At 40.6% G+C, this 12,357-nt stretch overlaps 1 protein-coding gene across 3 annotated transcripts in view; it reads right to left on the reverse strand.

Moving 5' to 3' along the window:
• Window positions 1–2,259: 2,259 nt before the first annotated feature.
• sh3gl3a (SH3-domain GRB2-like 3a) overlaps window positions 2,260–12,357 on the reverse strand; it is a 43,667-nt gene continuing 33,569 nt past the window's right edge. Inside the window, exons 6-12 of one of the 3 annotated variants that reach the window (XM_032537418.1) lie at window positions 11,276–11,434; window positions 10,292–10,395; window positions 9,249–9,373; window positions 9,093–9,125; window positions 8,368–8,433; window positions 3,602–7,023; window positions 2,260–2,512 (exon numbers count right to left, since the gene is read on the reverse strand). In XM_032537418.1, coding sequence (XP_032393309.1) covers window positions 6,821–7,023; window positions 8,368–8,433; window positions 9,093–9,125; window positions 9,249–9,373; window positions 10,292–10,395; window positions 11,276–11,434 — 690 coding nt within the window. In that variant the 3' untranslated portion in view covers window positions 2,260–2,512; window positions 3,602–6,820. The remainder of the gene's footprint in view (window positions 2,513–3,601; window positions 7,024–8,367; window positions 8,434–9,092; window positions 9,126–9,248; window positions 9,374–10,291; window positions 10,396–11,275; window positions 11,435–12,357) is intronic. The other 2 variants (XM_032537419.1, XM_032537421.1) reach the window with 2 other exon arrangements.

The raw sequence follows: 12,357 nt of genomic DNA on the forward strand, positions 1-12,357 counted from the left end.
ATTGCGATCCCGCTCATTACTGGACCAAATTCAAAGATTTATTCAGTCTATTAAAAGCAAATACATGGAAAAACAGGGTCCAGGTTGAAAATGTTAGCATATGTCAGCAGTATTCCAATATATACTAAGGAACTAAAGAAGTTCAAATGGGAATTTTACAGCAAGGAGCTTAAGTGTAATCAAAAGAAGTCTTTTTAAGTGTCTTTGTTGGAATAAGGACAAAACATTGGATGAGGTCTAAAGCACGAAGAGTTGATCTAGTAAAACTTTTATTTAGGGTTAGCCCTGTGTGTGTGTGTTCTTTTGTTGATGTTCAGATTACTGTCTGTAGTTGCAATTCGACTGTCTGGCATAAATACTGCGTCATTCTTACTAATCAGTGACCATGTTTGTAAACCCAGCGGAGATCCCTTTAATCTGGGTAATCAGCTAACAACCTGTCACCTGTCGTTAGATTGCTGCCATTAAGAGACACTGAGAGCAACCTGTGAAAAGAAGGCTCAGATAGCTTAAACTATAGGTGACATAACATAGTGAAATGTGAATGTTCAGTGAAATGACCTCATCGTGAGCGCCACAAGGCCTTTGCGAACATGTTGGTTTTCTTTTGCGGGGTGCAAATGTTCCACCAAAACAAATAAGAGCCATAGTTGCTGTGGCTTTGCACCGCCCAAGACAATTTTGATTGGTTTAAAGAAATGCAAACAACCCGGAGCGTTTTTCCCCCTTCTATCTAGGAATGTATGTGTGGTGTAGTAAGACCTTACTCCACAGCGTAAAGATAGGTCTGGCAACGCGAGACTATCTGTATACAAATGGGCACAGCAGTTTGCCAAAGATGAAATATCACTGTTTATATACTGTAGATAGTGAAAAGGACGGGACCTAAAATGGAACCTTGTGGAACACCTTTTGTTACTGAAAAAAAAACTCAGTATGGTAGCTTACCAATTTAACAGATGTTGTCTGTCAACACTGATTCCAAGTGATGAGATCTGGCTCCAGTTCATCCCTAAGGTGTTGGATGGAGGCTGAGGTCTGTGCAGACCAGACAAGCTTTCCCACATAACACTGGGAGAGTGTTTTTATGCAGGTGGCTTGAAGCACTGAACTGCTGACACAATGTTAAAAGCACACTGTGATCTAAAATAACAATGTGTGTTGTAACTTTAAACTTTCCTTCCATTGGAACTACAGGGAGCATACACCATTACAAACAGCCACACAACAGAAATACACATTATTTAGGCCATATTGTATAATTCACTGGTCAAGAAACACAATGTAAATGGTGGCTCAATATTTGCTTGTCATTTATTTACGCAATATATTTATTCATATATTCATTTACAACATCTATAAAACACCTTTTGCATAAATTATGCTACTGGAAAAACAAAACACAGAACTGTGCAGCCAGTTTCCTTTGCCCAGCATGTGGTTGTAAAATGAATAGTGAGGAGAGACGTGTGTGAACTGTAAAGGCAAACAGAGGTACAGTGCTGGGAGAGAGATCTTGTTATAGTGTATCAAAAGTCAGCCATTCATACTGTGTGGCTAACTGCAAAAAGTATTTGTTTAAAACCTATTCAGTCTTAAATCTGTAAACAAAGTAAAACACTTTGGAAATAGATGGTTAATATGGAAGGTTTCATGATGACTCCATAACAATGCAGTCTTCTTCCCCTCTGAATGCAGGAAGAAACTTCTGATGGACATTCCTTTCTGTGATGTGTGGTGTTGTAATGTGTTGCAGATGGCACCTTGTGCTTAAAGCTCCTCGTTATCCAACATTCAAAATAACAATCTTTAAAAAAAAATGTATCATGCAATATCTTGAACATCTAGGCAATTGCAAGCTAATAGTAGTATCCGATACATTTTCTTCATTTTCTCGCTATTGTATAAAGTCTTTGTTGTTTTATTGGTCCACATACATAAAAAAAGAATGTAGTCCATCAGGTACATTTTGGTACATACACCCTATATAAACTAAGGAGACATACACACACTTCTGGAGAGAAATAGGTGTTTTGTGGAATTTACAAGAATAATTTTGGGCATCATAAAAGCCAGTATTCACATAGTGGTTGAACAAATAAAGGCTGGCACTAAGAAGGGCAGCTAAAGATTGAGTTGGGCTGGGATTACCTGTGCTGTGATAACGCACTTGATACATTCAGTATAATGAACATAATGAACAACAGTATAATAATTTCATCAGTGGATCATGTCATACTCACCACTGTGCTCTTTTTGTTTTTTAACAGAAATGCTGTTTTCATTCACTGATTATTAATCCCAATCATGTTGAGTTAATAACGAACTTAACGTTTCCTGCAAATCTTTCAAACTAAGAGCTTACTAGGAACAGCATGTTATAAACACACTTTAAATACTTTAAATCTTTAAGGGCTCTGCTGGATTATGTCACAATCAGATAGGTTTCTGTTACTCTTCTCTGTTGCAGCTGTGAACCAAACAGGCTAGAGTTGCTAAACTGACCCAGAATCTGGTAACACTTTACAATAAGGTACACAAAAAAGGGTAGTAACTGTTTTTGAAAGAGTAACAAGTGATTAGTTAACCTTTTTCAGAAGGGTAGTTACCCCAGGGTACAAGCGGCCAAAAGGGGTTTCCTCAGGAGGGTGGCTGGCGTCTCCCTTAGAGATAGGGTGAGAAGCTCAGTCATCCGAGAGGAGCTCGCAGTAGAGCCGCTGCTCCTTCGTGTCGAAAGGAGCCAGTTGAGGTGGTTCGGGCATCTGGTAAGGATGCCTCCTGGGCGCCTCCCTAGAGAGGTGTTCCAGGTACGTCCAGCTGGGAGGAGGCCTTGGGGAAGACCCAGGACTAGGTGGAGAGATTATATCTCCAACCTGGCCTGGGAACGCCTCGGGATTCCCCAGTCGGTTGATGTGGCTCGGGAAAGGGAAGTTTAGGGTCCCCTGCTGGAGCTGCTGCCCCCGCGACCCGACACCGGATAAGCGGTCGATAATGGATGGAAAAAAAGGGTAACTACCCTTCTGAAAAAAAAGGGTAACTACCCTTTTGAAAAAAAAGGGTAACTACCCTTTTGAAAAAGGGTAACTAATCATTTGTTACCCTTCTGAAAAAGGATAACTTTCCTTCTGAAAAAGGGTAACTACCCTTTTGAAAAAAGGTAACTAATAATTTGTTACCCTTCTGAAAAAGGCTAACAACCTTTTTTGAAAAAAGGGTTAGTAATCATTCATCACCCTTTTAAAAAGGAGTAACTGCCCTTCTGAAAAAGGGTAACTAATCATTCGTTACCCTTCTGAAAAAGGGTAACAACCCTTATGAAAAAGAGTAACTACCTTTCTGAAAAAGGGTAACTACCCTTTTGAAAAAGGGTAACTAATCATTAGTGACCCTTCTGAAAAAGGGTCACTAATCATTTGTTACCATTTTGAAAAAGGGTAACTACCTTCTGAAAAAGGGTAACTACCCTCTTGAAAATGGGTAACTGATCATTTGTTACCATTTTGAAAAAGGGTAACTACCTTTTGAAAAAGGGAATCTACCCTTCTGAAAATGGGGAACTACTAATTCATTACTCTTTGTGTACCTTATTGTAAAGCATTACCCAGAATCTAAAAGTAATTAGCTTCCGTTCACCGTTAGTGGGGCACGTGACAGATTTTTTAAACAATGTGATCAGAATAAATTAATAACAGAAACGAGTATTTTGTTGACATGAGAAACTGCGAGCAGCAGAGCGGTGAGTAGGACCTGACCCTGTTGTAAGGATGGAATTAATGCGGTGGAAATGTACGTTATCATGAATGCATCCAGACGTACTTTTGAGTTTGCATCAACATGCCAGTAAAACAGGAGCGGATCACAACACAGGAGGGCTTCTTACTAAAATATCATTTGACTTAGCTCTGGGGAGCTTATTCTCCGGAGTCCTTATGCCTTCTGGCCACCATGGTTGGAGCTGCTGCCGTGGTCCTGCTCTATGCCCTGCTACACCATACCATACCCTGAACTGCTACAACTACTATTTCTAGTCACTGTTCCACTATCTTTATTGTGACTATAATTGCCAATGTTCATCAAACCCCCAACCGGCACCGTCAGACACCGCCTACTAACAGCCTGGGTCTGTCCCAGGTTTTTTGCCTGTAAAAAGGAACTTTATCCTCGCCACTGTCGCACTAAATGCTTGCTCTTGGATGAATTGTTGGAACTGTTGGGTCTTTGTAAATTATAGTGTGGTCTAGACCTGAGATAACTCTTGTTATGGTTTGATACTATAAATAAAATTGAAATTAATAAAAATTAATCTAAAAAACAGAAATAAAGTTTTGATAAATACGTCTGCAGATAAGGTAAATAAAGGATATAATTTACAGTAATTTGTCTCTAAATCAACAGTCAGGAGGAACAACTGCTGGTTTTCAGCTTTTCTACATACTCCCGGCGTGATGGGAGTAAAAAAAACAAACCGCAGGCCTTTATTTAACCTACAGCTTATCACTAGCCAATCAGAGAGCTGGAATGAGCTTCACAAGACAACAAGATCATCTGCTTCCACGGACATCCTATTTAAGATACATTATTCCCAATCTACATCACAAAATTGAGATAGTGGATTCATAATACAGTAGTACAGTCCTAAGAACATCTGTGGTTATATAAATATAAGCATCTACCACTGTGACGTCACGTATACATGTGCATCAGTGATTCTAACCCGGTTGTGAACAACACAAAGTGCAACGCTGAAGAAAAGGAGAAAGTAAATATCGACATACAAAAAGGTGCGTGTCCATGAACACACGTATGTGCTGGGTCGATTCTATAGCTTCAGTGCAAACAAAGACAACGATTCAAAAAAGCACATTCATATGGTTGCAGTGTGCCAAGGCATTCATCCCTATCTGACACAGAGTGGGCTGTTCAGTCCTTACATTATGTCACAATAAGTCAGAGCATGTAAACAGTGAGAGAAAGAGAGAGAGAGGGAGAGAGAGAGGAAGTTCACTTCACTTCCTCACAGTTGTAAAAACAGGCGACACTTAAGAGCGCAGCAGGCAAACAGGTAAAGTCAGTTTGGGATAGGAGAAAAGACTAGAACAGAAATGTACAGAGTTACAGCACGGGACAGGCCGAACACGGGCAGAGTCTAACAGAGTAGCCATTTACATCCCATAATGCCATGGTCCCACTGGAATGTGACGCTGTCAAACACCAACTGTGACTTTACTCTAGCTCGGTGGGATCAATGTCCGAGCTTGAAATGTATACAAAATTATAACAAAGCATGTTGAAAATAAATAGTTGTGTGGAAAGAAAAAAATCTAACATGGACCAAATGTTGTATTTTGATATTTTTAAGGATAACTCTGGTTTCTAACAACTTGGATGTTAATTTGTAACCTTGGCCATCATTTCAATTACATATCCAACAATTATAATGGCCTTAGAAACTGCTGACCACGCACCCAACAGAGACTGAGTAATATGCCAGCATTTTTTTTTGGAGTCATGTTTTTTGGCCACCTGATAGTCACACTCCTCTGGTTTTGGTCTCCCCCAGTCTGGATCAACAGTAGTACATATCCAGGATAACTGCCTGGCATCCAGCGCATGGCGGTACACGGCGGTGCGTGCATGATTGTAAAGACTTACAAATAAAATGTTTAGGACAATCTCAGTCAGCAGTTAACTTCAGGAGTACAACGTTATAATTACTGATAGAAATAACGGCCAAAACTACGACAACAAGAACAAAGCTGTAATCAAGTGGAATTTTCCTTGAACTTTGGCAAGACTTCTCCTGAAGGCCTCACGAAGAGTCATAAGTAAAAGCACAACTAGCTTTTAAAATACCAAACATATAAAAATCAGTGGAATACACTTTAAGGGCTGAGAAAATTAGTTTTTTCTTAAAACATACAGGTAGTTCAAGCAATCGCTCTGATGGGGCAAGTGATGCAAACACAAGGCCTCTTATCTTTTTGGGGGAAATTATATGACATTGTAATGGGATGGAAAATATCCTGAAAATCATGTTCCTAATGTGGCTATGATGTCGGGCTGGGCAATACATCGATATTATATGTTAAAGTGTTGTATTTTCCTGGTTTAAAAGGCTGCATTACAGTATGTCATTTTCTAAACTAGAATTACTTACTCTTGTGTTATTTGCCTTTACCCACTTATTGTCATTGAATTCACATTATAGGTGATTATTTATCAAAACTCTCATTGTGTTTTTATGTTTTTGGAAACAACAACAGTCAACCCTACAATATTGCTGCAATAACAACATTGATGCATTTGGTCCAAAATATTGTGATATTTGATTTCCCCCGCCCCAAATTGCAGAGCTCTACTATGATGCAGATAAAAGCAGATCATTGGTTTGTAGTGAAAAAAGGTTTACCCAGATCAACTAGGTCAGCGTCATCTGAGGAGCTGACAGGATGGATTACAGAGTTTGACGACTTCTAGACATTTTTTTTTTTACCTTGGTCAGGACCCAAAGGACACAAAGGGTCCAACCAGGCAGAGTGTCCCACTTAATGGCTTGGGTTTCAGTTGGCTTCAGGTTCATAAATATCATCAGAGAAAAAAACAACGTAATCTGGGAAATTTCAACTTAAGTCAGTTTGGGACCAAACTACTACCTCTCTGGCGCGGTTTGAAAATCAGAAGAGAGGACTTGTTTTCCCAGCTTGGGGCTGAGCTGGCCCCCGTCCATGTTGCGTCCCGAATCGGGCGGAGGCCAGAGGCCAGTGGCTGAGTGGGGCGAGGCAGGCGTTTGGAGTCTGTGCAGGACTCCAGGTGCCGGCGTTCACTGAGGCAGAGGGACAATCACCTCCACGTAGTTGATGGGGAAGAAGCCCGACTCGCCGTGGATCATGCCCTCGTACCAGTTCTCGTCTATCTGGTTGGTGAGGATGATGATGTCGCCCTCCTTGAAGCCCAGCTCGCCCTCGTTCTCTGGCTCAAAGTCGTAGAGCGAGCGGCAGCACGGCTGGTCCAACGCCTCGGACTCTGGAGCACAGGGAGACATTAATCGTTATTTCACTTCAGCACAGTGATGATGACAAATGGCTCGTTTAATACCTGGTATGTCACTGGAGTGTTAATGTATATATCAGGGGTGGGGAATTCCCACCAGGGAATTCCAAGCCGAGAAATTCATTAATTTTTCTCAGTGAATCACATACATATTTTCTGTTTCTACGGTACCGCTTACAGCGACTACATCATATTGGTTTCCAGCAAAACAGAGAGAAAGCAGAAAATGAAGACAATCCATGTTATGTTCTTCTTTATGAAGATATAACGGGGAAAGAAGAAGAATTTAGGAGAAAGAAATCGGGATATTTTCCTAAATTATAAACCGACTGACTGACATGATGTGAATTCTTCTTAGTCTTTACAAATGTCTGACGATGTATGGTCTCTGGAAGTGTATTATTTAACTTTTGATTTTGTTAAAAAAGGAAAAGAAAATGCAATACTCAATACTATCAAATCACAATACTTCTAGAATCCCAATACAATACATATACAATCAGAACCTATGTTTCATGAAACAATCAAATCATATTGTCCCAGTCCTAGTACATACAATATATGCCGTCTTTCAATTACAATTAAAATTAAACTGCCAAATCACCTGCTGATGAGGACTGTGGAATGTGGTTAAAAGTCCAGAATACTGTAGGGGGACCTCGACTGGATGGAGTTTGCTCAGTTGCAAATACTCAGTACTAATAGTGAACCATCTCCATGACAACCAGAGCAGACTCCATCTGCTGATGAAGATCGCGAGATGCGGTTAAAATCAAAAGCTAGTAGGTGGCGCTTGAGTTAGGATTTTCTGAGAGATGTTTTTTAAAAGATTTCTTTTGCCATCCCCATGACAACTGAGCCAACTCCAGCTACTAATGCAGACTGTGAGATACGTTTGAAAGTTCAGGAGAAAAATAGTAAGTGGACCCTGAGCGAATGATTTCCTTATTTATCATAACTCCGTACTGATACTGGGACATGACAAATGAGAATACTCCATCTGCTGATGAAGACCCTGAGATGAGGTTAGGAGCTCTGGAAAACGTTCCAAACTATTTTTTCTAAGACCATGAATGAACTTCACACCTTTTAATTGTGTGGTTTGAATGAGACTGACAGTCCAAAACCCAAAGACGCTCAGATTTGAGCAGTTGAAACCAGCTGCATTATTATGTTATTATTATTATATATAGTATTTTTGCCTGACAATAAAGGATTTATTCATCGGCAAATTGTTGTTGGTTTGTTGTCTGTGGATGAATCTTTTCAGGACGGATCTCCGCAGACCTGGATGCAGAGTCGGTGTGTGTTACTCACGGTGAGCGTTGCCATTGATAGCGGGGCTCTCGGGCCATGTCAGAGGAAAGGAGGTTATATGATCCGCTGGGTGACATGGAGAGACACATGGAGATGGCGTTGAGCACAAAACAACACAAAACAATGGGAACGATGGAGATATCCTCCCTAATGTGCCCTTTAATCTACCACTCCACACTGCATGACCACTGGTTGTGTCTGACTTTTACCAGAAGGGGGCGGCAATGTGTTTTGTGGAGGAATGTAGTCTAGAAAAAAGGAATGTAAGATCACTATGAATGAAATGATTGTACAAGATCCATTAGACTGGCCCTTGAAAAGACAGTCAACCTACATATTGGCGTGTGGAGGTTGTTCAGTTTTTACAGGAGTTGAGTATGTGTAAATAACACCAATTAGCCTATATTTAGTGATACGATTACTAAAAACAAATTACTCACTTTGATTGTTATTATCATTTTTCAGTGGTAACTGCTATGTAGCTTTTCACTTTTTTAAATAAAAACAAACTGCTAGTGAGTCACATCTGTTTATGAAGCTGAAATCATTCATTGTCATTACAAAGCATACAGATGGCTCAAATAGCAGCAGAAAAATAAAGGCCCTTTTCTGGAGACTGGTGGTAGAACAAGAGAGATCAAGAAAGATCTGTGGATCTTGATCTGTAGAACAAGAAAGATCTAAAAGATGCCTTACACCTAAAGACTTTATAAAGGGATACCTACTTTTCCCATTGACTGGGGGGTGGATCTCGATATCTGTAAGGCATAAAAGAAAAAAAAACATAACTCAAAGCAAACAATGAGGATGGGGCTGACAGAGAACATTACAGGAAAAAAAGAAGCAAAGGTAAAATGAAGCCAGGGCTGTGTCAGCTGTACCGGTGGATCGGAGCGAGGAGCGGTAGGACAGGCCGTTGTGCTGACTGTTGTCCATGAGGTCCACGTTGCTCCTGACAGACTTCGGTTTGAACTCTCTCTTGGGCTGGCTGCTGGCTGTGGCTATCCTGGGGGGGAAGACAGCGAGGTAAAAAAAAAAAAAAAAGAATTCTATAAAAGAAACTGCTTTTGATACCTTGTACATCAGTAGTCTGTTTTTATGTCTCCATTTTAAATGGTTATGTCTGTGTGTGTACGCCTCAATTAACACGCTTTCAGACATAAAACACACACACACACACACACACACACACACACACACACACACACACACAGCACACCAACCTCACACCCACAACACCACCAGTGAGTGTCTTTGTGGGGACCTTTCATTGACATATGCTCCCTAGCCCTTTACCCTAACCTTAACCATCATAGGTTAAGTAAACTAACCTTAACCCTTACCCTCACCATGACCTAATTCTAACCCTGATCCTAAATCCAAGTCTTAACCCTCAAACAGCCCTATAAAGTTGTGGGGACCCCACAAGTATACTGAACTCCCGGCTTTTGGACTCCACAAATATAGTTAAACAAGAACACACACACACACACACACACAGGACATCAGGGTAAAAATATTATACTACTATACTACTACTATACAACTACTACTATACTGTTCTTATGTCTCTATTTTGAATTTTTATATTTGTTTTGTCTCTGAAAGCATGTTAATAGTGCTGCTGACTGTCTTGGCCAGGGCTTGTTAAAACGTATCTTGTTGATGGCGTGATCCTTGCTAGTTGTAGCATGTAGGTTCAGTCAATGCCAGGAAGCTGTAGCAAGTACTCATTCAAGTGCCTAGACAATACCTCCGGTAAAAACCGCCGTTAATCTACTGCTCACAGACACCACTGGCCTCCACGCTTTCAATGTCACAGCCAATGAGTGAAATGACTTTTTCAGAGTGAGCGTGTGAGTCTCACGCAGGGGGACGAAAGCTGCAAAGTAATTACCAGTGTGGCCTCCAGCCCCTCCCTCACCTCTGCTGCAGCTTCCCACTGAGCTCCTGCAGGATTGCACACGACTGCCTGTGGTAGTCTACGGCCGCCTCGATCAGCGCCGCCAGCTGGCTCACCTGCTCCACCTGTGGGCCGCACGCACACACACACACCACACACACACACACACACACACACACACACACCACACACACACGACCCCAGGCACCACGACACACACACACACACACACACACACACACACACACACACACACACACGGACACACACACACACACAAACAAAACTCCTTATGAAAACTCATTACCCTTAATACTGTTGAATACTTGTAATGTATCATTGTAATGGACAGAAAACTATCTAGTAATAATCTGACTTTGTACACACTGAATTTCAGTGCATTGGAAAATCATGCCTACTTTTTAAGCATGTCTCTTCACAATGTGTGTATCAAACGCAGCATTATCTGCTTCAGAAAACTGTAAGCTGTAGGCGTCATTTCAATGGATACCTGCCAACCAATCAGAAACAACTATACTGACTACATCTAAACTATTTTGATGTCTGTCACATGAATTTCTCACTTATTATATATCGATATATCTACCCTTCATGGTAAACAGCTAAACAGCTGCCTGCTGCTATGCAGTATCTCACAGTTTTGTATCTTGTATTTTATATATATATATATATATATATATATATTATTTCTAGGCATTCACATGTTTTGAGTTAGTAAGTTGACATGTTAAAAAACATGTTTTTTTGGGCATTTTCAGCTTTTATTTTGTTAAGACAGCTGAAGACATGAAAGGGGAGAGAGAGGGGGAATGACATGCAGCAAAGGGCCGCAGGTCGGAGTCAAACCCCGGGCCCGCTGCGTGGAAGAGTAAACCTCTATATATGGGCGCCCGCTCTACCAACTGAGCTATCCGGGTGCCCTTCAATGATGTTAAATACCCCCTATTGGTCTTTTGTTCCTTCAGAAGATCTATGCTCTCTTACGTCGTTCTCCAGGAAGTTGAACATGCTCCTCTCGGCCAGCTCTCTGCTCTCGTCAAACTTCTCCACAGCCTGCCGGATCTCCTCGTCTGGGATCTTCCCCTGACGCTTCTTCTTATAGTCAAAGTCCAACCTCCGGCCCTCCAGCTTCTTCAGGTGGTGCTGCAAAACACAGACAGGAACATGTATCTTCATCCTGTGTAATGTTTCATTCTTCTAATGTATCGTTTGTATCTGAACTAACACAAACATACAGTAGTGTGCTAGTAAAGTAAAGTAAGTTTTGAGTACCAGAAAAAAATCCCTACATAAATAAAATGTATAACGTAATAAGGTATTTTTTTGTGCGTTCTCTGTGAACTCAGAGAAGATTCATGAACACATCAGGTTCAGTAAGAGCAGAATGACCAGCTGTGAGTCAAGGGGCGGACTATACAATAAGGCTAGGTAGGCAACGCCCGAGTCCCCCAACTAGAGCAGCAACAATATGGATACTACTACTATTCTTACTCATATGCACCCTGAAATAACATAGAGCATAAGAAATAACATAGAGCATAAGAAATAAAATAACATGGAGTCCCCTCCAGATGCATCTTTCATCATTGCTGACTGCCATCCAGTCTGGCAAATGTAATGGAGTGCACTTAGTGGTTATACAAAACATATGATCAAAAAAAATGTTATGCAGTTTTAGAGACTGTAAACTGTGAGTATAAACTGTCCAGATGTATATGTAGTAGTTATAAGTAGCTCCGTCTTTAAATATTTCTGATTTTGATGATGTTAGTGCATTTCTTTCTTAAGATTATTTTTGGGGCATTTGTGCCTTTAATTCCACAGAACAGATGAAGAGATCTATTACATTTCTAAATAATACTTTTGTACTTTGACTTAGGAATTTTGTTTTGTTCGTTTAACAGCAGGGCTTTTACTTTTCACTGAGTATTTTTTTATAGTGTAGTATTAATGGTTGGAACTGCAAACCTAACATACTAGCTGTAAATCTTGTTCACAATACTAGTTATCTACATATTGTATTCATAGGACAAATCTATCTGTAAAATTCTGTTTATAATAGTATT

The sequence above is a fragment of the Etheostoma spectabile genome, chromosome 15 (assembly GCF_008692095.1).
Source record: "Etheostoma spectabile isolate EspeVRDwgs_2016 chromosome 15, UIUC_Espe_1.0, whole genome shotgun sequence".
NCBI classification, from domain to species: domain Eukaryota; kingdom Metazoa; phylum Chordata; class Actinopteri; order Perciformes; family Percidae; genus Etheostoma; species Etheostoma spectabile.